Below are 27,679 nucleotides of genomic sequence, written 5' to 3'. Positions count from 1 at the left end.
GCGCCGCTTGTTTCCGGCGGGGCCGAACGTCGTCATTCATTTTCCTTCCGTTGTCTCCCGGTGCGGCTTCAGAACCGGCGCGATGGGCAAGAAGGGAAAGAAAGAGAAGAAGGGCCGCGGTGCGGAAAAGACGGCCGCCAAGATGGAGAAGAAGGTGTCCAAACGCTCGCGGAAGGAGGAGGTGAGCGGAACCCGGAGGGGAGGGCGTGGAGCGGCGTGCGACTGCGGGCGGGAGCCCGGGAGCCGGGGCTGTGCCTGGGTCACTGGATGGCGGGCCTGCGCCTAGCCCAGCGCTTTCAGGCCTTTCCTCCTCTCTCGGGTCCCTTTCCTCGTTTACCCCGTCGCTCCCTCTTCCTGTTCGTGTCCGCATGCCTCCCTTATTGTAGGTAGAGTGAAGCAGCATGGTGGGGCTTAGTGGAGGAGAACTGAAGTTGAGTGACTCCTGCTTTGCCGAGGTCTGCGTTCCGGGAGTAAAGCCATAACGATCCTGCGCCAATCCCTCTCCACGGCCTCCAAAGGAGAGCAGATTTTCTTCCAGCAGCCTTAGGGAGTGAGCCATAAGTAGGAGTTCTTGGGTTTTGTCTGTTCGTTTTTCTTTTTCTTTTTTCTTTTTTTAAAGATTTGTTTATTTATTATATACAAGTACATTGTAGCTGTCTTCAGACACCCCAGAAGAGGGCATCAGATCTCATTACAGGTGGTTGTGAGCCACCATGTGGTTGCTGGGATTTCAACTCAGGACCTCTGGAAGAGCAGTCAGTGCTCTTAACCGCTGAGCCAACCCTCCAGCCCTGTCTGTTCGTTTTCGAGACAGGGTTTCTCTGTCCTGGAACTCATTCACTCTGTTGACCAGGCTGGCCTCGGACTAAGAGAACTCCCACTGCTTCTGCCTCCCAAGGGCTGGAATTAAAGGCGTGCCACCATCAGGAAGTATAAGTCTAATTTAGTAGCCAAACAAGTCACTGGAACTGTGCGGTGTTTCAGAACAATTGGTTGTGACCCTCACTGTCATACTCCTATAGGCATTTATTATCCCAGGACCTACAGGTGGATCCGTGCTGAACTTCAGGCTAAGTGCCATTCTTTTTTTTTTTTTTTAAAGATTTATTTATTATATGTAAGTACACTGTTGCTGTCTTCAGATATACCAGAAGAGGGCGTCAGATCTCATTACGGGTGGTTGTGAACCACCATATGGTTGCTGGGATTTGAATTCAGGACCTTCGGAAGAGCAGTCAGTGCTCTTAACCGCTGAGCCATCTCACCAGCCCCTAAGTGCCATTCTTGCTGTTGTCTTAGGTCTTTCTGAGCCAAGAAACTATGGAGGCAGCTATGATGACTAAGGTTAGCTCAGTGGTCTGCCAGGAACAGGACTTCCTGGGCTCCCATCCTCATAACCTTGGAAGAGGGAACCTCAATTGAGAAAATACCTCCATAAGATTGGCCTGTGTGGAGCTGGAGAGGTGGGTCAGCTGTTAAGAGCATATGTTGCACTTCCAGAGAATCCAGGTTTTATTCTGTGCACCCACCTGGGAGCTCACAGCTGTCTGGCCTTTGTGGGCACCAGGCACGAACATGGTCCACAGACACACATCCAGGCAAGATGCCTACACACATGAAATAATACATTTTTAAATGCCTGCTTCTAGGCAAATCTGGAGGGGGGTATTGTCTTGATTAGTGATTGATATTGGAGGATCTAACCCATACCTAGGCAGGTGGCACTGGGTCGTTAAGAAAGCAAGCTGAGCAGGCTTCAGCAAACTAGCCAGTAAGCAGCTTTCCCCCTCGGCCTCTGCTTCATTTCCTACCCCCTGTTCCTGCTCTAACTTCCTTTCATCATGGAATGTAAGCTGTAAGATAATATAAACCCTCTCCTCCCCAATTGCTTTTGATCACAGCAGTAGAAAGCAAACTAAGACACCCTAGTAAACTCAGGAGTGGCCGCTGTGTGGGTATGGGAAGGCTTTGGTGTCAGCACTGTCCAACATGCTTGTTACCTTAGTGTCCAGGTCTGTGGTGACAGCTGGGAAGTGGGGGCTATCAAGTGGTAGACTGCAGGCCAACACTGACCCCATTATTCAGGCACCAGTCTAAAGGACACAAGGCCTGTTCTTATGGAACTCATGTGTTAACATGGGAATAGGAAACCAGTAAGCAAGAGGAATCCCAGGCATGGCTCTGTACACAGCAAGGCAGGCTGTTGGCACAAACAGGTTGTCAGAGGCCATTGAAGGCAGTGTGGCCAGGGTACAGTCTCCTTCATAAAAAACCCTTGATTGGCAGGAAGGGTGTGCATGCATCTCCACCTACAGGAAGCTGCTGCTGGTGTCACAGTGAGTATTTTCCAAATGTGTCAAGATCTTTCTGTTTTCAGATCCATGTTAGGGTTCAAATGTGATTGGATCCCAGTCCAGTCAGACCCGTATGACAAAAGCTGGCTGTGCCTTTGACTCTGAGACAGATTAGGCAGTCTCACACATATAGCTGCTTTTGTATCCTTAGGAAGACCTGGAGGCCCTCATAGCCCATTTTCAGACTTTGGATGCCAAAAAGACACAGGTCACAGAGACACCATGTCCTCCACCCTCCCCACGGTAAGTGAGCAAGTTTTGTTTCTCTTTTTTGGGTGGGGGTTTTTCGAGACAGGGTTTCTGTGGGTAACCCTGGCTGTCCTGGAACTCTTCTCTGTAGACAAGGCTTATATCAGAATTCAGAGATCTGCCAGCCTCTGCCTCTCAGGTACTAGGATTAAAAGTGTAGTGTGCATCCTTTAAGACTAGAGTCTTCCAGGACAAGTCAGGACAGTTGCACATGTAGTCAGAGGTTGCATGTCTTCCTGCATGCTCTTTCAGTTAGTTCTAAGGGAGCTTGCCTAGTTTCCGGGCTCTCTTGTGAGTATGAGCTTGGGCTGGAGGCTACAGAGTGGGTCTTTGTTGCAGCATTTTCTCTGTCCAATCACATTAGGGCAGTGACAGGCCTGTGATTGGACAGAAATAGGGAGGTGGAGCTAGAAGTTGAGGAGGAAAAAGGACAGAGAGCAGGAAGGGGCAAAAGATCTTCATCATTTCTTCAAGCTGAACATGGGCGCTGAGATATGAAGGGGGAAGGGTAAGGAAAACAGAATTTATTAGTCTCTGATGTCTGTGTCTTGACTGGATCTGGCTGAAGTCTAGGACATCAGGAGTTCAAGCAGGCCAGTTCAACAAGTCTGACGAGTAAATTCACCATGGCTCTATATTCTGTAATATATAAATCTCTTAAACAAATTTTCAGTATCATCAAGATATATTTTTTGTTTGAATTTCTGGAATCTTATTCTCTGGAGGTCTCCCTTCGTTATATCTGATCCATATAACTCTGGAAGGTGTAAATACCTTAATCACCTTTTCCAAAAACACAAAAACAAAACCTTTTCCCCATACTCAGAGGTAGGTATAGGGACAGGAAAGGGAGTCTGCTTAGCCTGGTGTCATGTTCTCTGACATTGCTCCGTTGTGGCTTTTTTCTTGCAGGTTAAATGCCTCCCTGTCTGTTCATCCTGAGAAAGATGAGTTAATCCTTTTCGGAGGTGAATATTTCAATGGCCAAAAAGTAAAGTATATGTTTTTCTTTTCTCTCAACCTATTGGGGCTCATTTGAAGTAAATTTAAGTTGATGATATAAATGTGTCCTGACACCCATCTTGCGCTCTCACATACTAAGTGTCAAGCCTGAGGTGGGGTGTGCATGGCTAAGTCACCAGAATCCCTTAGGGACCCACAGCAGGGACTTCACTGCTGCAATGGTCCTGGCCTCTTTTAGTCAGCAGAGCCTGGCTCTATTGGGCCATATGTGCATGGTGCACTGTCGCTGGGTTGCTTTTGTTGTGCCTTGTGATGCTGGGTCTCATGCTAGGCATGCAGTTTGTGACATTGTACTCTCAGGCCAGCCTTCAGAGTTGTTTGGAATAGAGAAAGTGTTAGTGAAATTGGAGTCTAGAAGAAAAGCAGTAGAAAGTGTGGGCTCCTCCAGCGCCTGCCAATCATCTCACTGTCCAGCTTACTTTCTGTGCTTTCATAAACTTAAAAACTGGCTTAAGCTGGGCAGTGGTGGCACATGCCTTTAATTCCAGCACTTGGGAGGCAGAGGCAGGCGGATTTCTGAGTTCAAGGTCTACAGAGTGAGTTCCAGGACAGCCAAGGCTACACAGAGAAACCCTGTCTCGAAAAACAAAACAAAAACAAAACTGGCTTAAGTTCAGAGAGTGACAGGAGTGCTGTGTCTGTGCAGCAGGGGCCCTCGGGCCCTGACTTGTGAGGTCTCCTGTGAGCTCTGAGTGTAGAATGGGAAAAGGACGCTAAGGGTTCTGTGATGGGGCACTGCTCTTTAAGAAACAGTGGTGTGTGAGGTGGCGCCCACCTACTGGCTGAGGCTGTGTTTTGGGCCCATGTTAAGGTGGGCTGGGATGAGGGTTGAGGTTTGGTGCCTTAGGTATGCACAGTGCATCTTCCAGTTAGCATTTTTACCTCTTCATAAGTTCATTGAGACTTAAGGATGTGACAAGGCTGAAGCATCTGTTATGTCCTCACAGTTAGTTTTGGGTCTTGCACATGGCCTGTCTGCACTGGTATGGGTCAGTGCACAAGCTTCCTGCAGAGCATACTCCCTGCTGCCTGCATGCCATCTGTGGCATTGATGATCCACTTCCTTCCTGCAGACCTTCATGTATAATGAACTCTACATCTACAGTATCAGAAAGGACATCTGGACAAAAGTTGATATCCCTGGCCCACCTCCCAGGCGCTGTGCTCATCAGGTAAGGCCAGAGCTGACTGTCAGTCATCTATACATGAAAGGCTGTCATTTCTTTTATTTTAAATTTATTTACTTATCTATTTATTTTTATTAATTTATTTTTTTATACTCCATATTTTATTCCCTCCCCCATCCACCCTCTGACTATTCCACATCCCATATCTCCTCCCCACCCACTTGTCTCCATGTGGATGTCCCCACCCCTTACCCCACCTGACCTCTAAACTCCCTTGGGTCTCTAGTCTCTTGAGTGTTAGTTGTTCATTCATCATCTCTGAATGAACACAGACCTGGCAGTTCTCTACTGTATGTGTGTTGGAGGCCTCATATCAGATGGTGTATGCTGCCTGGTTGGTGTTCCAGTGTTTGAGAGATCTCAGGGGTCCAGATTAATTGAGACTGCTAGTCCTCCTATAGGATCGCCCTTCTCCTCAGCTTCTTTCAGCCTTCCATAATTCAACAACAGGGGTCAGCTGATTCTGTCCATTGGTTGGGTGCAAATATCTACATCTGATTCTTTCACCTGCTTGTTGTCAGGGCTTTTTAGAGGGCAGTCATGATAGTTCCCTTTTTGTGAACGCTCTATAGCCTCAGTAATAGTGTCAGGCCTTGGGACCTCCCCTTGAGCTGGATCTGACTTTGAACCTTCTTTTCCTCAGGCTCCTCTCCATTTCCATCCCTGTAATTCTTTCAGACAGGAATAATTATGGGTCAGAGTTGTGACTGTAGGATGGCAACCCCATTCCTCACTGTCCTGTCTTCCTGCTGGAGATGGACTCTATAAGTTCCCTCTCCCTACTGTAGGGCATTTCATCTAACGTCCCTCTCTTTGAGTCCTGAGAGTCTGTCATCTCCCAGGTCTCTGGTGCATTCTGGAGGGTCCCCCCAACCTCCTATCTCTTGAGGTTGCCTATTTCCATTCTTTCTGCTGGCCCTCAGGGCTTCAATCCTTTTCCCTCAAGGCTGTCATTTCATCTGCCTCCTACATCCTTCTGTGTCTTTGAGATAGGATCTCTGTAGCCCAGGCTAGTTTTGAACTCACAGCATCCTTTTGCTTTAAGCCTCCTGTGTGATGGAATGAGAGGCTGGAGCTGCAAGCCTGGGTTCTGCATCTTCCCTGGACTCCATACTGAGTTTCAGTGCACTAGTCTGTTCGAATGATATGCTGATCGAAGGCACCGCTGTGTGATATGAGGCAATGTACAATACTGCCTTTTTGGGTTAGAGCATCCATTGTGCCCCAGGGCTGAGCTGGTGCTGAGCACAGCACGGTGCATTGTTCAGGAGTGGGTCAGATGGTACTGGTTGATTTTGTCAGCTTGACATAAGCTAGAGTCACCTGGAAAGAGGGAGCCTCCTTTGAGGAAGTGTCTCCATTAAATTTTTCCTGTGAGCAAGTCTGTGGAGCATTTTCTTGATTAGTGATTGATGTGGGAGGGATCAAATCACCGTGGCTGGTGTTAACCCCGGGCAGGTGGTCTGTGTCATATAAGAAAGCAGGCTGAACAAGCTGTGGGGAGCAAGGCAGTAAGCAGCACTCCTCCATGGCTCTTGCTTTGGCTCCTGCCTCTAGGTTCCTGCCTGGCTGCCCTCAGTGATGCATAATAATAGAACGTGCAAGCTGAAGTAAACCCTTTCCTCTCTACGTTGGTCTGCTCAGTTTTAGCAGGAGGATGCAGACTGCAGTGCTCATGAAGGGTAAGGAAAGACGAGTTGGAGGTGGTTGGAGTGACAGCTGGGTTTTCTCCCGCCTGTGTGTGGCAATGAGCTGTGGATGGAAAGATCAGTTAGTGTGCACTGAGTGCCTGTGACTGACAGAGCACCCCCTGGCCAACAGCCTCCTCTGTGTGCTGGGCGCCCTCTGGTGCTGGGATACAGCAGTGACTCACTCGGCCTTCCCCGCCAAGGTCTCTGTTTTGTTCAGTCTTGAGGGTGTCTGGCTTGGGTAGAGCTTGGGTTCCCTTAGCAGAAGGGTGAGGCTGACACAGAGACTTGTGTTGTGTTTTGTTTTGGTGGTGTTGAGATAAAATGGAGCACAGAGTGTATGTGTATATGCATATACATAAGCATAAACACACACACAGCACACACATGCTGGCTGGCTGTGTGGATGGTCTCAGTTAAGTTTTTGGACACTTAGCTTTCCCTGTGTTCTATGCAGTGACAAGGGAATGCAAACACCTGGTAGCGCATGGCCTTGGTGGGGCACCTCGGTGGGGCTGTCCTCCTTTGCACCTATGTGTGGTGTGCCAGCTGATACCTGGTCATGTGACCACGTTCTAGTTTTGTCTGACTCAGAGGGAAGGGTGGTTGCCCCCAATTTACCTGGTTTCTTTGGGAATTGCTGCTCGTGTGTGGTGTGTGTGTTTTCAAGTCCTTTTTTGTTCTGTTTTGCTTTTGCTCTTTGCTTTTGGTTCATTTCCAACCAAGTGCAGCAGTGAGGGCCTGGGGTAAGCTGCCTGTAGGTTACAGAGAGCGGGATCAGACAATGACTGGGGAAGTGGCCTGTAGCCAGTCCAGACTCCATCCCCTGAGAGTGGTTGGGGTTATTCTTCGGTACATAGTAGCCTTGGCCTGTGGAATATATCAATCTTTTTCCTATTTATATATTTTTTTGAATAAGCAAAAGACTGCCCTCTGCTCTGTCCCTGACTTAACATAAGGGTGGGATGTATATGTAGCCATGTGTGATCTCTTGGTGAAATTGTGCCCTGAAGCTACATTGCATGAAGTGACTGGCATTCGAATCTTCCATGAATTCACTGGTGTATTCCTGATGACCTGTGTTGTGGAGTTTACTGCCTGTGCTTAGCCCTTCCTTCTTGGGGCTTAGGTTTACATGACAGATACTAACATCCTACCCAACCTCCTTAGTGCTTACTTACTGTACCTTCCTTAAGAACTGTGCTGTGGGGCTCAAGAGATAACTCAGCGGTTAAGAGCTCAAACTACTCTTCCGGAGGTCCTAAGATCAATTCCCAGCAACCACATGTGGCTTACAACCATCTGTAATGAGATCTGATGCTCTCTTCTGGTGTGTCTGAGGGGAGTGAAAGTGTACTCACATTAAATAAATAAATAAATTTTAAGAGAGGGGGGGAGGGAGGGAGGGAGGGAGGGAGAGAGAACTGTGCTGTGGGGTTAGAAAGATGGCTCAGTGGTTAAGAGCACTGGCTTTTCTTCTAGAGGACCTGGATCTGATTCCCAGCAACCACATGAGGCTCACATTCCTGAGTGCATTCCTCTGACTTGAGGAGGATTTTGTGTGAGCACAGGGCCCACAGTGGAAGAATGCTTACAGGAGAAACTGGTCCCCAAGAAATGAGTCCATCCCCACTCCCTTGCAGAAGCCACTTGCAGTTCCTGACTGTAAAACCAGCCCATTGTGCATATCTGGGGCAGGTTTAGGAAAAGGAACCTCGCAGGCCTGCCTTCACTGCTCTTGTCAGCCCTTTCCAGTCCTAGTCTGTCTGTGCTGCTGTAGGTGACACATGTCACGTTAGAGTAGTCTGTTCTTCACAGGTTGGAAGGCAAGAAGCCTAGTGTCCAGGTATGGTTGGCAGGTAGAGGATCAGAAGCTTAAGGTAATCCTTGGATACATAATGAGTTTGAGGCTAGCCTGTGCTACATGAGGCTTTTTATTTTTATTATTATCTTTAATCTTTCCTCACAGTCTAGTTGCTATCCCCCTCCATTTCAGCCTTCCAACAGTTCCCCATCCCATTCCACCCCCTACTCCCTGTCTTCAAGAGGATGTTTCCACACCCCCCAGGCCTCCCCACTCTCTGTGGCCCCAAGTCTCTCAAGGGCTGGATCCTTCTTCTCTCACTGAGGCCAGACCAGGCAGTCCTTCACTGTATTTGTATTGGGGACCTCAGACCAGCTTGTGTATGCTGCCTGATTGGTGGCTCAGTTTCTGAGAGATCTCGGGTCTGGGTTAGTTGAGACTGCTGGTCTTCCAATGGGGTCCCCTTCTTCCTCAACTTCTTCCAGTCTTTCCCCAATTTGACCACAGGACTTTAGTCCAATAGTTGGGTGCAAATATCTGCCTCCGCCTCAGTCAGCTGCTTGTTGGGCCTCTCAGAGGGCAGCCATGCTAGGCTCCCATTTTTAAGCACACCATAGCATCAGTGTCGGGCCTTGGAGCCTCCCCTTGAGATGGATCCCAATTTGAGGTAGTCACTGGACCTCCTTTCCCCCAGTCGCCTCTCCACTTTTGTCCTTGCAGTTCTTCCAGACAGGAACAACCCTGGGTCAGGGTTCTGACTCTGGGATGGCAATGCCCTGTCTTTCTACTGAAGGTGGATTCTACAAGTCCCTCTCCCCACTGTAGGACATTTTATCTAAGGTCCTTCCCATTGAGTCCTGAGTGTCTCTCACCTCCTGGGTCTCTGATACATTCTAGAGGGTTTCCCCACCTCCCGTCCTGAGGTTGCCTGTTTTTATTCTTTCTGCTGGCTCTCAAGGATTCACTCCTGTTTCCCCCACTCAATACTGTTCATGTTCCCCTTTCCCCTGCCCCTTCCCCTCCCTTCTCCCACTCTGTTCCCTCTCGCCCTCTCCACTTAGCTTTCTTCTCCTTCCCCAGTGGGATTGAAGCATCCTCACTTGGGCTCTTTGGTTTGTCTTTGGTTTGTTAACCTTGAGTTCTGTGTATTCTGTAATTTTTTGGCTAATATCCACTTATTAGTGAGTACATACATTGCATATCTTTTGGGTCTGAGATACCTCACTCAGGATAATATTTTCTAGTTCCATCCATTTGCCTGCAAAGCTCAAGGTGTCCTCCATCTTAATACCTGAATAGTATTACATTGTGTAAATGAACCACATTTTCTGTTCCCATTCTTCTGTTGTGGGACATCTGGGTTGTTTCCAGCTTCTGGCTATCACAAATAAAAGGCTGCTATGAACATAGTGAAGCACATGCCTTTGTGGCATGGTGGGACATCTTTTGGGTATATACCCAGGAGTGGTATAGCTGGGTCTTTAGGTAGATCTATGTTTTTATTTTTAAAAAGTTAGCTTGGCAAAGAATGCTCAGATAAACAGCAGTCCCTAGCTTTAGCTCTTTGGAAATAAATGTTAATGTTCCACCAATTCTTCGTGTCGTGCTCATGTTCTTTCGTGAAGTACTTTAGACGAGTGTTAGATGCTTGATGCTTGATACTTAGGAGTGGGTTATGTGGGCTGAAACAGATTGGGGAATTGGGGCTCTTGTTGCACAAGTGTAAGGACCTGAATTAGGATCCCAGCATCCATGTAAAAACATGGGTGTGTATACATACACCTGTAACCCTAGTGTTGGCAGGGGTGGAAACAGGAAGATCACTGGAGCTCGCCACACCAGCCTAGCAACAGGATCAGTGAAAGATCTTATCCTAAGGAGAGTAAGGGAGAGGGGGATAGAACAGGCCACTTGGCATCTTCCTCCTACCACTGCACCCTCCTCTTACCTCTGCACCAAGACACAGGCATGTGCAGCCCCATACACATATACATACATATATACCCCTATACACATGTGCATAGACTTCGCACAGTTGCATGAATTTCACATACATGTCCACATATACATACATTCACACAAACGACTTAGACACATACATACATGTATATGCCTCATACACTCACACATTTGCATACAGTCTCAATACACTCATACACGCCTCACACAGGTGTATATGCCTTGCATACATGTCCACATACCTCACATCTACATATGTGATATGCCTACAGGCACACACATGTATATAAATCACACACATGTCACACACCTCACATTCTTACATGTATACACACCTTACGCTCCTGTCCATATACTTTACACAGTTGTATATGCCATACATATACATGTGTATACAACTCACACGTGCATTTATACCCCCACACTCTCTCACATGCATAAAACACTTCCTGGACAGTATGTTGTCTGAATGTAAGTAGTTTAAGGAAACATGAGTGTGTTGGGTCTTTGAGTATAATTAATATGGGCTAGGGAAGTTTGTTGTAGAAGCTTCCCCTTGGGGGCAGGAGACAATGGCTGAGGGAGTCCCTGAGATTCTAGGTGGATGGTGTTGATGCTGCTGGTCATGCTGGGGCCGGCTGTGCTGTCTTTTGGCTCACCTAATCCAAGTTTGCTTTCTTTTAACAGGCTGTGGTGGTGCCCCAGGGTGGTGGGCAGCTGTGGGTCTTCGGTGGAGAGTTTGCATCTCCTGATGGCGAGCAGTTCTACCATTACAAGGACCTCTGGGTCCTGCACTTGGCCACCAAGACCTGGGAACAGATTCGGTAAGATTATGGTTTCGAATAATCTTAAGCCCTGGCCTCACCTTATGTTCCTGATTGGGTTTGAGTTATGGGCAGGGCAAGGAGGGGACAGGGTGCTGTCCTGTGTGCTAGGAAGAGCTTTGGTGGATACATTGTTTGGAGTGGTGAGCAGTGAGCAGAGTGTCGGGCCTGAGTCACCCTCTCATAGCTGCTGCAAGTAGTGCTGATCCTGATAGAGATCTGTCATGTTAGGACCAGGAGATGGCTCTGAGTCAGATAGATGGAGGAGCTGGTCAGAGGGCGGGGCAGCCTTCATGATTCTCAGGAGGACCAGCTTAGGGTGATGTTGCTTGAGTCCATCTTTGCTGAGTCCCACCACTGTTGTTACTGTACAGTCTCTGTAACTATCTGCATGAGAATTGCTGTGGAGAGGACCCTGCAGAATGGCTAATTGCCAGAAGACTTTATCCTCTTTGGGTGCCACCGAGCCCTGTTGCCAGGGATGGGCATGCCACGGTGTAATGGTACTGTCTTTTCTGCTGATAAACCGGTAAACCAGAGTTGAAACAGGGACCGGTCCCCTGGCCTTTACTTATGTATGCAGTGGTCTATCTGTATGCCTTTACACTGAAAGAGGGCACCAGATCTCATTATAGGTGGTTGTGAGCCACTACATAATGCTGGGAATTGAATTCAGGACCTCTGGAAGAGTGACGAGTCCTTTTTGAGCCATCTCTCCAGCTTCTTAGTTACCTTTTTTTTTTTTTTTAAAGAATTATTTATTTACTTTATGTATATGAGCACACTGTAGCTGTCTTCAGACACACCAGAAGAGGGCATCAGATCTCATTACAGATGGCTGTGAGCCACCATGTGGTTGCCAGGAATTGAACTCAGAACCTCTGGAAGAAAACTGCTGAAACATCTCTCCAGCCCAATAATAGACATTTTCTTTTTTCTTTTTTTATTAGATATTTTCTTTATTTACATGTCATATGATACCTCCTTTCCCAGTTTCCCCACCGAAAAAAAGAAAAAGATAAAGTAAAAAAAAACCAAAAAACAAAAACCCTGTTCCCTCCCCCCAATAATAGACATTTTAAATGATGATCTGAGCCTAATAAAGGTGTGCACAGGGCAAAGTAGATTCTGTCTTTAGTGTGTGTGATCCTACTTTTAACACTCTTGAATTTCCAAATAAACAGTGCTCTTACCTGGCTCAATTATGTCACAAAGCAGCCTATAGGGCAGCTTGTAGAGGGGCAGTTCCATAAATCTTTAATTCCTCCGCTTTTTCTGTTTGAGACAGAGTCTCACCATATAGCTCTGGCTGGCCTGGAACTGGCTTATAGACCAGGCTGACCTTGATCTCAGAGATCCACGTTTCTGCCTCCTGCAGAGTGTTGGGATTAAGGTGTTAGTTACCAGTGTGTGTCGTTGGAGGATTGCTCCTGCACTGACAGGATGGCCATAGAGGAGCCACTGGTGGGCTGCATCAGTCGGTTTCCTTATTTTGGGGGAAACGGGGGTTTGAGACAGGGTCTCTCTTGTTTGCCTTGCCTGGCCTGAAACTAACTGTGTAGACCAGGCTAGCCTTGAACTCAGAGCTCTGCCTGTCTTTACCTCCTGAGTACTGGGATTAAACATGTGCCACCACTGCCTGGCTTCTGTCATTCTTCAAATTGATCTAAAGAAAAGGAGAGGCAACCAGCTAAAATGAACACCATTTACATTTATCATTTCTAGGGTAGATTTTTTTTCCTGAAATACATTTGATTTTAGTGTATGTTTTTATTCCTTAGGGAGTAAGTTTCAGTCAAGGGAACTGAGGTTGAGAGAGGTTGAATACTGGGAGAGGTGAGCAAGGACTGAGGAACCAAGTGCCCAAGTGACCTCTGAAAAAAGATAGGCCTTTGTAAAAAGGAAGTTTATTTTATGTGTGTGGGAGTTATGCCAGCATTGGTGTCTGTGTACCACTTGGGTCTCTAGTGTTTGAGGAGGCCAGTCTTAAGAGGGCTTGAGATTACTTGGGACTGGAGTTATAGTTGTGAACTGCCACTCAGGTGCCAAGTTTCAAACTCACATCCTCTGTAAGAGCAGCACATACTCTTAACCAGTGAGCTAGTTCTCTAGCACAAACTGTCTGTCTCAAAGGTTTTTAGAGCTCGTATGGTACCACCTCTAATCTCAGCATGGGTTCTGTGATGGAGAGTCCCAGTCAGCAAAGCCCAGGAGATTTCCAGTCACTCCCCTCCGTGTCAGACCATGTGAGAAGCCTGTGTGCCCTGACCTCTCTGTCCACAACAGACCTCTACTTGGCTTTGAACCTCACCTAGTAGATTCTGTCTGAACATATTTTTTCCCTGTATGTTGGCTTTGAGAGACCAGATTCTAGTGCCCGTGGCTTATTGTAGAGTATCTCATTATGTGAACATGGCCCTTTCCCTTGGCCCAGCATGCTGAGAGTCTACACATTATCATGTCCCATGGTAGGAGTTTGCACTACTGTTTGGCCATAGGTTTGTGCTCTTTGGCTCTAGTCTGGCTGGCAAGCATATTCCTGTTCCAGTGCTAACTGCCACTACCCAGCAGCTCAAGATAGACTCATTGCTGCACCTGGGCCACTGCAGTCTCTGCTTCCCTATGTTAGTGCATATTTCTATAGCTGTTGACAGTCAGCAGACATCCATGCACAGGAAGCCACTCTAGCTGCTCACTCCCAGGAGGACAAGCCTCATGGTCACAGGAGCCTAGAAGTACATCAGTGCTGGGGACACGGCAGTGCTCAGGGCCATTTGGAGAGTCCTTCAGGCTCTATCTTGAGTGAGAGCTGTGCCTGATTTACATAGAGTTAGTTGTCCTGGTTCTGGTTTGGCAGTGTAGATTCTGTGTACATACCTGTAAGTCATAAAGAAGGTACACAGACACCACTTAGGCACAGAAAGGCTTTAGAATGCATACGTGTAACACCCCCTCCCATATACACAATCATAAATAAAGTATATGATTGAGTGTTCTTAGTGTATTCACTTGTACATTGCAATATGCAATGTCAGTCTAAAGGATTTCTAGCCCCTAAAAAGATAACTCTGCTCCTCAGCCACCTGGTCCCCACTTTGTCTGAGTTTGCCTCTTGTGGCTGCGGGGAGAAATCTGAAATATTGTGGCCTTTGTTGTCTGTCTGTGTTACTCAGCATGAGGTTTTCAAGTTCACCATATTGTAGCGTGTGCAGTGTTTAATTCCACAGACCAATGATCCATTTGTCTGTTGGTGGGCATTGGGATTTCTACATTTTCATATGCACCAATGTTTACTTCAATAGATAATCAAGAAAAATTAGTATAAAAGTGTGTGTGGTTAGCCAGGTATGGTGGTGCATGCCTTTAATTCCAGCACTTGGGAGGTAGAGGCAAGCAGACCTTTGTAAGTTTGAGTTCGGAGCCATCCTGGTCTACAAAGTGAGTTCCAGGACAGCCAGGACTGTTACACAGAGAAACCCTGCCTTAAAAGCCCCCAAGCTGGGCAGTGATGGCGCACTCCTTTAATCCCAGCACTTGGGAGGCAGTGGCAGGTGGATTTCTGAGTTCCAGGACAGCCAGGGATCTACAGAGAAAGCCTGTCTCGAAAAACCAAAAGAAAAAAAAAAGAAAGAAAGAAAGAAAGAAAAGAAAAGCCCCCCAAAAGTGTCTGTTGTGTGATAGACCTTGTGACCTCAAGCACAGAACTCCAATGGAATTCAGTCCTTTGCTAAGTTTGGTGTGGCCTTGGCCAGTGGGTACTGTGTAGTGTTGAAGTATAAACATAAACAGAACTCAGAGCACTAGTGTTGAGTGCTTGGCTGCTCACTCTTTAAGCAGCACTGGTGTCTGATGCATGGACATCCTCTGTGACTATCTCACAGCGGCCGGGGCTGGTGTTGGGGATGTTGGCTGGCAGCACTCCCTGTGGGAATGCCATTCTGTGCACAGCCCAGAAGATCTAAGAGCCTGGCGCCCACATCATTACGTGTGTGTCTTTGTGCTATACATAGGCTTCTGCATGAGTGGGACAGGCTAATTTTTTTTAACTCCATATTTAGGATTGACGGCAATTGAAAACCCTATTGAAGATTGGAATATAAATGGGCTCTTGGGAGGGTGGCTCTATTTTTCTGGAGGGGAACGTGGAACCTTTTATAGCCCTTTCCCTTTTTTTTTTTTAGTAACAAAATAGTGGTATTTTACTGCTGCTGCCACAAGTGAGCTGAGTCCTTGGCATCTGACTCAGCCAGAGGATGACCTGTGGGGTTCCTGTTGAGGAAGCTGCTAGGAGCCTGGCCTATACCTCCATGGTTCTGGGGACATAGTAGCCAGCTTACCAGTGGCCTTGACTTGTCACTGGGTGGCTCTGGGAATGCACTGTCTCTCCTGTGTCTGTTCTAGAGTAGAATGAAGTGTGTGAGTACGCTGCTTCAGTTGTACAGTGAGCACTTTCTCCAGACCCTCATACACCAGTGTGTCCACAACTCTCCATGGGAGCTTGACTTTGACCAGAAACAGTCAGTTCTTTCTTGAGCTTCTACCTGTGAGAACATAGCTGTGCTGTCTCCTCACCCTACAATGTAGCCTGCTTCCCAAAAAGGCCTTTGCCCACATACACATCGAGGCCCCCTCTGCAGCATGAGCCAGGAAGCCTGCATGTTGTGTGATGCTCTGCCTCAGACAGGCTCTTGTGAGCCTGGAAATTGATGTTTGCCAGCACTTGGGAGGCAGAGGCAGGCGGATTTCTGAGTTTGAGGCCAGCCTAGGCTACAGAGTGATTTCCAGGACAGCCAGGGCGATCCAGAAAAATCGAAAAACCAAAAAAAAAAAAAAAAAAGATTTGTTTGTTTATTTATTTAATGTATATGAATACATTGCCGCTGTCTTCATACCCACCAGAAGAGGGCACTGGATTCCATTAAAGATGGTTGTGAGGCACCATGTGGTTTCTGGGAATTGAACTCCAGGCCTCTGTAAGAACAATCTGTGTTCTTAACCGCTGACCCATCTCTCTAGTCCCTTGTTTTTTGTTTTTAACCAGTGCTCCTTTAAAATACATACAAACAATAATAATAAATTTATGATTAATAATAATCACATTATTATTATGGACTATGTTGCTATGTATCCTAGGTTGGCTGGAACTCACAGAGATCTAATTCTGACTCCCCAGTACTAGGATTAAAACTGTAGGCCACCACACCTAGCTTTTTAGAATATTTTTTAATAGTGTGCTTTGAAGTTCTTTATTTGACAGAATCCAATTTTTGTATTTTACCTAAAAAACATTTATTCCAAGTCAAAGATTCTGCTGTTACGGAAGTCTATTTTCTGTCTGGGAATTGAACCCCGGGTCTTAAACATGCTTGGGAGACATTCTTGCCCCCTCTTGAAGTCCTGCAGCACCAGGCTGGACTGTCAGGCTGATTCCAGTCATTTGAGGGGATAATGAAGGGAACTTACTAAGTTCATTGGAAATGGAAATCAACTGTTCAGTGGTCAAGAGTGCTGGCTGCTTTCAGGGTTCAATTCCCACCACTCACATGGCAGCTCACAGCTGTTGTAACTCCAGTTCCAGGATCTGATGCCTTGGTTTATAAGTGTACCATACGAGGTACCCACATGGTACACATGGTACACATGGTATACAAGCATATGTGAGCTAGACCTCACACACATAAAATACAAATAAATATTAAAAAAAAATCAACGGATAAACCTTAAAAAACACTCACAGAGAAATACCTAACATAATTTTTTTTTATTCATCTTCATTTTAGATCAACAGGGGGTCCTTCAGGTCGAAGTGGGCATCGGATGGTGGCCTGGAAGAGGCAGCTAATTCTTTTTGGTGGCTTCCATGAAAGTACAAGGTTAGTACAGCAGATTGGGACTCTTGTGGAATTAGGGTGGAGGCCCATGAGCAAACATTCTGGTCTCGAGTCGCTTGCTCGCTTGCTCACTCCCTGGGTGGCGGCTGCAGTGACTGACAGCCACGTGAAGTAGAGGGGAAACTGGGTCTGTCCTTACATTATGTCATTAGCTACTGTATGCAAGGTTTTGGGTGAAGCCAGTATAGCCCTTCCCTCTTATAGACCTGAAGATTGCTGATTACCATTCCACAGTGGAGTATTCCAGGGACTTAGAGATGGCAGTCATTTAAAATTAGAAATTTTTACAAAACTTATTTTATTTAAGACTCTCTAGGGGGCTGGAGAGCTAGCTTGCTGGGTGAGAGCACTTGCTGTTCCTCCGGAGGACCTAACCTCAGCTTCCAGCACCCATGTCTGATAGCTCACAACAGCTGTCATTCACCTCCACGGTGTCCTGTGCACCCACACAAGCCTATCACACAAATAAGCCTTTTTAAAACCTATTTGGGAAGCACTTAGACAGACAAAATGACAGTCCCATACTGAGTGCAGTCACCATCTATATTAAATTAGCTTGATTTTTAAATGCCACCATTTGGAGTTTTCCTTGAGAAATTTATTTATCTTCAATTCACACTAGATTTTTTTTTTAACTGAAAGTTGCAGTTTGAAACCTGAGAAAACTGGAGTATAGTAAATCTTCTGGAAACCTGGAAGCTCCCATCCTCCGTGTGCTCGTCGAGAGGGTTGTGGGTTGGAGGGGCAGCCATCAGTCAGTTCCCCTGGATTTCTTAGCATTTCTCCAGGGCAGAAGAGGCAGACGACCAGCTTTCCCACAGTAACTCACGGTGCCCTTAAAACCCTCAGCGTGGATTATTCAGATGCACTGTGGAGCAATGGTTATCCTAACCTGCACGTGCTCCTCTGGGGACGGTTAGCTCTTCACAGCTGCAGGACAGTGGCTCTTCTGTGACAGCCACTCCATAATACCAAATCTCCTATCATGACCTCTGTGCTGAGTGCTTTGGTGCCTGAATCTCTGGCTCTGAGCAGTGCTAGTGTTAGGTGGAAACTTCCTGTCATACTTGGGTGGTGGGTGTGAAGGCTTTGTTCCTGTCCTTTGGCTATATGGGATGCTTTCCCAGTTCTTACCAAACTGTCATTCTCCAGTCTTGTAATCAGTTAGATTCACTGTCTGTCTTAAGGTCTCAGAGTAGCTGACTGTACCTGCTGTGGCTTTTCATCCTTTTGTAAATTCAGGATCTACAAGCCTTTGATGGCTTTACTTGAAGCACATAACTAGGTGAAATACAAGTTTGCCTTCCTGCTTTCCTACCATCTGTGGTCCTTCTCTCCTCCCAGGGACTACATCTACTACAGTGATGTGTACACGTTCAGCCTGGACACCTTCCTGTGGAGCAGACTGTCCCCATCAGGCCCTGGGCCCACACCCAGGTCAGGCTGCCTGATGGCTGCCACTCCCCAGGGCAGCATAGCCATCTATGGAGGTTACTCAAAGCAGGTAAGGGCCACAGTGCTGGGATTAAAGGGGCTTCCAGTGAGATTTGAGCCACCTTCCTGTTGTAAGCTGCAGTGGCGTGGCTCTGCTCCTCTTTAAAATACAGGGGTTTATTTTGTTTTGTTTTGTTTATTGAGACAGAGTTTCTCTGTGTAGTACTGCCTGTCCTAAACTCACTTTACAGACCAGGCTGGACTCAGAATCACTGAGATCAGCCTGCCTTTGCCTTCTGAGTTCTGGGATTAAAGTTGAGTACCACCACCTGGCCAGAGATGGGTGGGTGGGTGTGTGTGAGGGGGGGGGGTGTGTTTTCAAGTGAGTGTGGGTGTGTATAGGTCAGGCATTAACATCAGGCATCTTCCTCAGTTGCTCTCCACCACACTGTTTTGAGCAGGCCTCTCATGGTATATAGCTTGCCTGTTGGTTGTGCCTCTGCCATCTCCCAGCTCTAGGACCACAGATGCTGCCTGCCAAGCCTGGTTTTTATGTGTGTGCTGGGGATGCACGCTTAGGTCATGTCATGCCAGCCTCCCATGGTCACTGCTGTGAGCAGTCTGTATTTACACTAGCCGTCAGAATGTCTGTGTCTGCAGTCAGCTGTAGCAGTGCTCCCATACTAGTACTTGGGAGTCCCTTCTGGCTTATGGAGTACGTGTCTGCCAATGGTGGCTATCCACTGTTTGCAAGTTCTGATATTGCCATGAATCAGAGATAGAATACTTTCTCATTTTCTCTTTAAAATCCTTTATGATCCAAAAATTCTCAAATACATAAATAACCTGAATTTTTAAGTGAATGCCTGCATGTCCCAGAGAGTCTGCCATTCCTGTTTTAGCTTAGTTGTGTGATCCTGTATTCACACATGTGCAGGGTTATCCCTGAATGTGTGAGTGAGTGTGTCTGCGTGTGCATTCGTGTGTGAGTGGGGGAGTCAGGTAGAGGTCATTGTCGACTGTCAACATGGTTTACCTGCAGCCAGTGAACACACCCAGCTGTGTCACTCATAGTGTGACTCTTTTTCCCTTCAGGCCCCACACAGTCCTTTCTGCCTTGTTATCTCCTGTACTCAACAACCTTCAGTTCATTGCTTTTTTTAAAAAAAAAAGTTTAAGAATATCTTTCATTTATTGTTCTGGTGGTTTCATACATGTTTTCAGTGAGTCTGTATTATATCCAACCCAGCTCTCCCAGACATCTCCCAGCATGCCCCGCAGTCTGCCAGAATGGCAATAAGCTTTGTTGGCTTGATCTTATGCAGGGCCTGTGTACATGAGCAGCTGGTCTGAGTTTCATGAGTGTAAAGGCTGCATCATGTCCCAAGGTGGCTTTTCACAGCATTCCTTCCCAAACCCCTCGTCTTCAGTGAGACTTCCTGAGCCTGCATTCGTGGGGGTTGGGCTCAGTGTCCCACTTAGGGCAGAACATGCAACAGCTACTTCTAAGTTACTTGTCCAGTGTGAGTCTTCATGTATACTGCTGCCCACTGCAAGGGGTGGGGGGAGAGAATGAGCGCTTTTGTTACCAAGGTAGAGGGCAGCACTAATCTGTGGATAGAAACAAATATTTAGCAAAGCAACAGTAGAGGTTTCTACCCTGGTTTATAACCCCTCAGCCATTGGCCTTTGACCATATTTGCTGCACCAGGCATGAATTCCTGCCTGTGGAGCAGGCTTCAGATGTGGTCGGTGGTTAGTTGTCCTTAGAACCTTAATGCACTATTCACCAATGGACACATGTCTGCATGGTCAGTATTAGAGCATTCGGGAGATACCTCTTGTAACCCTGTTGATGACTTTTCTTACATTGCACCTTCTGCAATACGAAAGCTAGCCAGCTAGTGAGAAAGTTTTCAGGTCAATTCTATCTGATTGTCGTCCAAACAAAGTGTGTAGCCGAGTCAGCAGTAGGTTCTACCATCTTGGTGGGTAACCAAGAGCTTGTGTTGTTTTAGCTGTTTTCTGGGGCCTCCTAGATTAGTAATTCAAATTAAGGTATCTTATACCTGCTTCAGATTTTCATTTAAACATTCATGTCTTCTGGGGCAGTCAGTATCCACACATGCAGGGTACCTGTGTTCAAATTCATTCCATCCATCCATCCATCCATCCATCCATCCATCCATCCATCTAAATTCATTTAGTTAGTTAATTTAGTTAAACAGTAGTGAGTTTTTGTGAGGGCTTTGGGGTAAACCACACTCACTCCCACCTCTCCCTGCTCCTCCTGTAACCATGCTCAAACGTTTTAACCCCTAGTGTTCTCCCACCTCTCTGGTCATGCCCTGGCTTCCCTGAGTCTGCTCTGAGTGTTCCAGCTGGAATGTCGCTGGCCCTCTGCAGTCCCCATGCCTGTAGGTGGCATCCGTATGGCCTTCCTTTTAGTAGAGTTGACTGCACTCATGGTGCACATCAAGGCTCATGTAGATGAGGAGGCCTAGCGGTACTGTGGTGCACACGGTGGCCCTTTCTCTGATAGTGCAATAAGTTACTATGGACTGGGGACTTATAAAGGAAAGAGATAATTTGTTTCAGCTATCCTAGACTATGAAGGCACACTTTGCTATAAAATGAACTTAGAGGGTTGGACATGGATGGTTCATGGCAGATGGAATCACAGTGGTGCAGTATGTGGGAGAGGAAACCCCCAGGGAGCCAAAGGCCAGAGGGTCAGACTTGCTATTTTCCTTACAACTTGACTCACAAAACACCCTGAAGGGCTGGAGAGATGGTGCAGCAGTAAGAGCACCGGCTGCTCTTCCAGAGATCCTGAGTTCAATTTTTAGCAAACATATGGTGGCTCACAACCATCTGTAATGGGATCCAATGCTCTCTTCTGACGTGTCAGTGTGTGTGTGTGTGTGTGTGTGTGTGTGTGTGTGTGTGTGTATGTATATATGTATATATATACACACACATATATATGCATATATACATATACAAAAACACATATATATACACATATATACATACACATACATACATATATACATATATAAAATAAATCTTAAGAAAACCACAAAACCAGCCTGAGAGCATCATTGGTCTGTAAGGACAGTAGTACCCCTGGTGCCCACTTACTTCCTAGCTGCCATTCTTGCTAGAGCCCCTGGATAGTACAGATGGAAAGGGGATCAGGGCTGACAGACCTGAGCTCAGCCAGCATGCAGGACTTGTAGGACCTGAATGGCACCCTAGTGGAGAGGCAACAGGAGGGAAGATGAGGCATGTGTGGATTGGTTGATCCCTGATCAGCATAGCTTCTGCATGTACTTGGGTTGGATAAGCAGTAGCTGCTGCCAGGACAGGGGCCGCTCAGGGGCTGCTCAGTTTTTTTTTTTTCTGCTAAAGTGAAGACTGTAAGATCAAGTGTAGTAAAAAGGACAAATATACAAGGAAGACACGTAAATGGACTGGCATCTTTTACATGGTGAGCATCGTGCCAAGCAGCTGTCTGGTCCCCAGGTGCTGAGTAGATGGGTGTACCCTGCCCTCAGTGCCAAGTGTTGCAAGCTCAAGGCTAAGGCCTGGGGATCTGTGGGTGTGAGGGTTCCAGGAGGTCTAATGGTAGTGGCATGCTTCTGTCTACACAGTGAGTCAGCGTGTTACCTGAAATGTGGATGGCTGATGACACAGGGGCTGTAGTTAGATATAGCTGAACTGTGCAGACCTGTGGGTGGATGGTAATACTGTAGCATAGCACCCTGCATTGTTTCAGCATGGCTGGCTGTTGGCAGTGGCTTTAAAATTGGTCAGCCATACCTGGGCTCTCCATGGAGCTGTAGCTCCTCTCGGGCTGCTGCAGCTCCTCTCAGAGGCTGCTTCTCAGGACTCATTTGTTTTGCAGAAAGTCAAGAAAGATGTGGACAAGGGCACCCAGCACTCAGACATGTTCCTGCTGAAGCCTGAGGAAGGGGGAGAAGGTACTGTTGTGCCTTGAGACTTGGCTTGGCTGTGTCCCTGGGGGTGGGTTGAGTTTAGCAAAGTCTGTGTCTCCCTCTTATCAGGTGGGAACTGTAAGGAGTTTCCTGTAGCCTGCCTAGAGCCAAGGGCCAGACCGCCTTTCTCTTGAGCCAGGCTGCCTGTGTGACACAAGTGTCTTTTCTGTACCTTGCAACCCAACAGGAGTCCAAGTCACTCAGCCTTTTTGTCCCTCTCTAAAGCCATGTGTGACATTTGTGTTCTTAGGTGTAGCCTTCACGCTTAGAGGCAAGATAGGGTGAGGACACTTAGGGAAGGACCCTGTGCTTGCATTCTCAGGGCCCCAGTGTGTGTGAGCCATGTATGGATAGATGTGTGAGAGGTGGAGAGGAAGCAAGGGGTTGCTGCTTTCCTGTCCTTTCTTGATTTTGTTTGAAAGAATGTGTGCTTACGCAAGAGCACAGAAACATTACTAGAATGTGGAATTCTCTGGGGCTTGGGTTCTTGTTTTACTGGGGACCAAAGCCTGGGCTTTGGGGCACAGCTTGGGGCTAAGGCTGAGCTCTGGTACCAGGACTGCTGCAGTGCTGGCTGTGCTCTGCAGCCCTTGGGGGCCTCTGTGTGAAGTCAGGAGAGTGTGTGCATAGATGTACTCCTTCTTTGTGCTAGCATTCTTCCAGTAAGGTCTCTGAACTCACCCACCCATGAGCACTTCTGGGTGGCTGCAGTGTCCTGCAGTGGTAGGACTGGTGAAATCATTTGTCACTGTTGGCAGGAACCTAGGTTTGGGGACCTGAGAAACTTGAACTTGGAGGCTTGACCATGTGGCCCTAACCTGTGTGCCAGCGACGAGCCCCATGAAGAGTGAGTCCTGTGTCAGGAGCATCTTACTTGCTGTGGTTGCATAGTGAAAGATGGTGGCCTCATTCTGTGCTGTGTACTGGTGTGTTTCATCTCTGGTCCTTCCCCACAACGCCTACTGCTGTGATGAGCTGACTTGGTGATCACTTCCAGTGCATGCTCACTAGCACTTTTTAATGCTTAGTGTGGTGACAGGCTCAGCCTTCTCTTCCAGAAGTAATGGTTAGACATTTCCCATGTCATACCAGGCCACACACTTAGCACTGTCAGATAAATGTGGTACCTGTTAGAAAAGCCTAGAGCAGCCATCTCCAGAGGAGATGTAGTATAAGACTGGGTGAGCTGGCTTAGAACCCCAGGGAAGTATACTTTAGCTCATGATCCTCCTCTAGCAAGATGGCACCTCCACATCTGTTTCTTCTAACTCTTAGTAGTCAGTGCCAGGGTCCCTTAGAAGGCAGTGTCACACAGCTGAGCTTTGAGAAGGACGGGCCTTGAGGGTTGCTGCCTGGTATCTCTCTTCCTTCATGGGGTACAAAATGAGGCTTCTTGCCTCAATAGTCTCAGGTGCTTGAAATTATGCTCATCACACACCTGGGTTCTCTGCCCTCTCACCCCTTCCTCTGTGTTTTCCTTACAGGCAAATGGACTTGGACCAAGATTAACCCTTCAGGGGTCAAGCCTACTGCAAGGTCTGGCTTTTCTGTGGCTGTGGCTCCAAATCATCAGATACTGGTCTTCGGAGGCGTGTGTGATGAGGAAGAGGAGGAGAGCCTGGAAGGCTCCTTTTTCAATGACCTGTATATCTACGATGCTGCCAAGAGTCGCTGGTTTGCAGCACAGCTGAAGGTTAGCCTAGGCTCCTGGATCTTCCACATTATCTGTCTGTCTCCTGTCCACTCTCAAGCCTGGTCCTTCCTTTTGAAGGCATGTGTACTCTTCTGTGTAGGTCGTGGGTGACTAGGCTTGGGACTCCTTGGGTTTGTGGCCTGTCCCTTCTTGATGTCAGCGACCACTTCCTGGCAGTTCCTGAACCATAGGTGAGGTACTAAGACATGCCAGGTTCTCTGTGGCAGTTAATGTCTGTTACTTAAACCTATCCCTGGTTTCCAATCACCCTTTCAACTGTCACTGTCACTGCAGCTACTGCCTAGGACTTGCCAGGAGCAGACAATTAGAAGGTGATAGTCCATGAAGGATCTCAGGCAGCCCTGGCATCTATACAAGTAAACTTCTCAGAGTGCAGGAAGCTTGTGAGTACCTGCTGCGTGCTCAGCCTCAGCCATGAAAGGGTCTCTGATAGAAAGCAGCCTTGCACATGTTGGCCCTGCTCTGAGGAGCTACCCTTAGGCACAGCCACTCAGGGTCCCCAACATTGCCAAGGGCACTGAGCCCCACTGCGTCGGTTAGCCTCTTATGTAAAGATTACTGGCCCTCAGACTCCATGATGTTCTTCAGGAGCTGTTCTGTGTGAGACTCGCACTGTGGCCTCAGGATGAAGTGGGTCTTGAGTCTAGAACAGGGAGCTGACCCAGGTTGGCTGGAGGTCATAGCTGGAATATTTAAATATAGCTCAGCAAATGTTATCATGTGAGCATAGCATTTTGCCAATGACAGAGGCTACTACAGAGTTACTTGGGTGCACTCTGCAGAATGGCCAGAGAGACAAAGTACATGCTCTCCTGCAGGGGGACCTAAAATGGGAGGGTACCTTTGAAGTGCTGGTAACTGAGGATCCTCCTCCTGGGCGTGGTCTTGAAGATGAGTGGAGTGCTGGCCCTCTTGTCAGCCAGTCCTTCTGTTGGCTAGGAGTGGAGTGTGTGTGTCCCTCCTGTAGATAAGAATTTTGAATGGATAGGATTTCCCAAGACAAGCCTTAGACACATACTGCCTGCATGTTAGCCAGGCCTGGTCTTACTAGGTGCTTCCCAATGTGGGACTCAGGAATGACTGTCCCTTCTTAGAATGATGGCTAAGAGTCTGTTCCTGGCTGGCCAACCCTGCTCCCTGGAGTGTCGAATCTCACTCCTGCATGGGTCCACTCCTCTTTCCACAAACCTTTGATTGGCATGTTGGAGTGAGGGCTGTCACTGCCCTACCATGCAGCTTGAGTTGTGTTAACAGGGCCCCAAGTCAGAGAAGAAGAAACGGAGGCGGGGCAAAGCAGAGGATCCTGAAGAAGGTGCCACTGAACGGGAGAATGGGGGGAGTGGTGCCCCAGAGCCGCTGGAGGTGATAAAAGAGGTAGTGTCTGAAGACGGGACAGTGGTCACCATTAAGCAAGTGCTCACTCCCTCGGGGTTGGGGGTGCAGCCCCCACCTAAGGCTGGAGACAGTGCTTCAGAGGCCAGCAGCTCTGCGCAGGAACCATGTCCACGTTCCAATGCCATGCTGGCTGTCAAGCATGGACTGCTCTATGTTTATGGCGGCATGTTTGAAGCTGGTGACCGCCAGGTGACCCTTAGTGATCTCTACTGCCTTGATCTTCACAAGATGGAAGAATGGAAAACCTTGGTGGAGATGGATCCAAGTAAGTTGAGTGGGCGAGGCCCCATTATGGAGTGATAGTCTTTTTAAAGCCTGGTCTTGACTCCAGGCAGGTTTCCCAGGAAAAGCCTGGGGTGGGGCAGGCTTACCTGGCATACTCCTGTGTGCTCTGGGTGTTTTGTGTGCTAGCAGGGACAGAGTGAGGAACAGTATAAGTCACTGGTACTGGGTCAGGCCTGCTACACTTGCCTGCCTTCTCTCAGGACAGTGCAGAGCAGGAAGGACATCCTACCCTTGGTGCCTGGCACTCTGGGGTGGCAGCTCTCTCCATCTTTCCTCTGAGATCCCAACATTTATCCCATACTACTGTTGGTCCTTTGATAGTCTGTGTGTTCCTGGCTGATTTGGAGCTTGCTATATAATCCAGGCTGGCCTCAAACTGAAGTAGATCCACCTGCCTCTGCTTCCTGAGTGCTGAAATTAAGGATGGGACCTGCCGCGCCTTGTTCCATCACTCCCTCTTTGAGACTTGAGACTAAACCTGCATGTCTAGGGAAAGGCTCTACCCATAATGCAGGGGGTGCAGGGGCCTGTGAAGAGCCAGCCATCAATCAGCTGCCCATGGCTAGGATGGCAATATGACTGGAGTTGGTGCCACCACAGGGTCTCAGTTCCAGGTTGCTAAGAGGCCCAAGAGGCCTGTGCTGTTCTGTTAATCCCAGGCTGCAGGGTAGGAAAGTTGGGTTTCCATCCCAGGGCCCAAGTGGAAGGAGGAAGAAGTTCTGTGAGGTGGAGCCAGCTTCCAATGTGTGTGCTTCCCCTGGACCCCAGACTGCACCTAGAACCCCATGTTGGTTATGCCTTGTCAGAGTCACAGGAGTGGCTGGAGGAGTCAGACTCTGAAGAGGACAGCACCTCAGATGAAGAGAGTGCAGACGGGGAAGACGAAGACCAGGAGGAGGACAGTGCTGAGGAGGGAGCAGGTGAGAGCCGCAGGCAGGTGCAACTGCCATGCTGCTGCTGCTGCTGCTTCTGAGGGGGGCCTGCTTGACAGTGCTTGTGCTGGGCTGGGTCTAAGCAGGTTGCCATTCAGTGTACCTGGGGCCCCTGACCCCTGACCTCCTGAACCTCCTCTGAACCTCCTGACCGAGCACCCTCTTTCTCATTCTTTCTTTTTGGAATGGGAAGATCTGCAGCACCCAGAGGTGGCATGTGGGGAACAATACGAAGAATACTTGTCCCGGACTGAACAGCACTGGCTGCAGCTGGCCCGGAACCATGTGGGGTCTGAAGCAAAGGAGAAGAAAGTGTTAAAAGTAGCCCAGGCCATGGCAAAAACATGCTTTGATGATGCAGTTCAAGACGTACAGGCCAAACATTAGACGAGCATTGGTTTCAACATCACTGGTGTCAAGCCAGGCGTGACGAGGCCCCTGCAGAAGTGGTTTCCTGTGGAGCCGTGGGTGCCCAGAGTCTGAGGGGGGCTACACTGTCTTCATGGTGGACTTTTATTACATGGAGGGAAGGTTAGAGTGGGATGTGAATTTGAGGCCCACAGGCTGTGTGCTTCTGTCCTAATAAAACTGGCTGTGTGCTCTAAGGTTTTCTTTCTTCTACAGAACAAGATGACTGTACTGATGTGCTATGTGTCATCAGACTGAAGGTCATCAATAGCCCAGCAGTCACTTGAAGCTGCTGTGCAGTGCTTACATCTGCTGTGCTAGCTGGCCTTCTTTGCCACCTGGCCTTGTTCTGTGGGTCTCATGGTAGAATATTCTGGATTCATGGATATGTCCATTGGCCCCACTGCAGTGTTTTTGAGTTTTTTTCCTCCCTCATTTTTAGACGTGTATTTTACCTTTATTTATGTGAACATATGTGCCAGTGTTCTTGGTGGCTAGACGAGGGTTTGGAAAAGAAGAGCTGGTATTCTT

The 27,679-nt window shown here is 47.9% G+C and overlaps 1 protein-coding gene across 3 annotated transcripts; it reads left to right on the top strand.

The window, feature by feature from the left end:
• Positions 1-27,358, top strand: Klhdc4 (kelch domain containing 4). 3 transcript variants are annotated; one of them, XM_031341642.1, is made up of 12 exons: positions 1-181; positions 2,506-2,597; positions 3,516-3,594; positions 4,700-4,798; positions 10,952-11,088; positions 16,869-16,961; positions 18,324-18,483; positions 22,324-22,399; positions 23,899-24,107; positions 25,383-25,788; positions 26,615-26,728; positions 26,934-27,358. In XM_031341642.1, the coding sequence occupies exons 1-12, from the start codon at positions 83-85 to the stop codon at positions 27,125-27,127; spliced, it is 1,758 nt and encodes a 585-aa protein (XP_031197502.1). In that variant the 5' UTR covers positions 1-82; the 3' UTR covers positions 27,128-27,358. The 3 variants fall into 3 exon arrangements, with proteins under 3 accessions (XP_031197502.1, XP_031197503.1, XP_031197504.1); XM_031341643.1 differs by having other exon boundaries at positions 28-181; positions 26,942-27,094; XM_031341644.1 differs by lacking the exon at positions 1-181 and having other exon boundaries at positions 2,526-2,597; positions 3,516-3,571.
• The last annotated feature ends 321 nt before the right edge of the window (positions 27,359-27,679 follow it).

Source organism: Mastomys coucha, unplaced genomic scaffold (assembly GCF_008632895.1).
Source record: "Mastomys coucha isolate ucsf_1 unplaced genomic scaffold, UCSF_Mcou_1 pScaffold22, whole genome shotgun sequence".
Taxonomy (NCBI): domain Eukaryota; kingdom Metazoa; phylum Chordata; class Mammalia; order Rodentia; family Muridae; genus Mastomys; species Mastomys coucha.
This window is presented reverse-complemented; position numbering and strand designations above follow the sequence as displayed.

Excerpts from the sequence above, each read along its gene's own strand:
- Klhdc4 (XM_031341642.1), top strand. The coding sequence starts at position 83 with ATGGGCAAGAAGGGAAAGAAAGAGAAGAAGGGCCGCGGTGCGGAAAAG. Across the intron at positions 182-2,505 it reads AACGCTCGCGGAAGGAGGAG|GAAGACCTGGAGGCCCTCAT; the intron begins GTGAGCGGAACC and ends TTGTATCCTTAG. Across the intron at positions 26,729-26,933 it reads CAGTGCTGAGGAGGGAGCAG|ATCTGCAGCACCCAGAGGTG; the intron begins GTGAGAGCCGCA and ends TGGAATGGGAAG.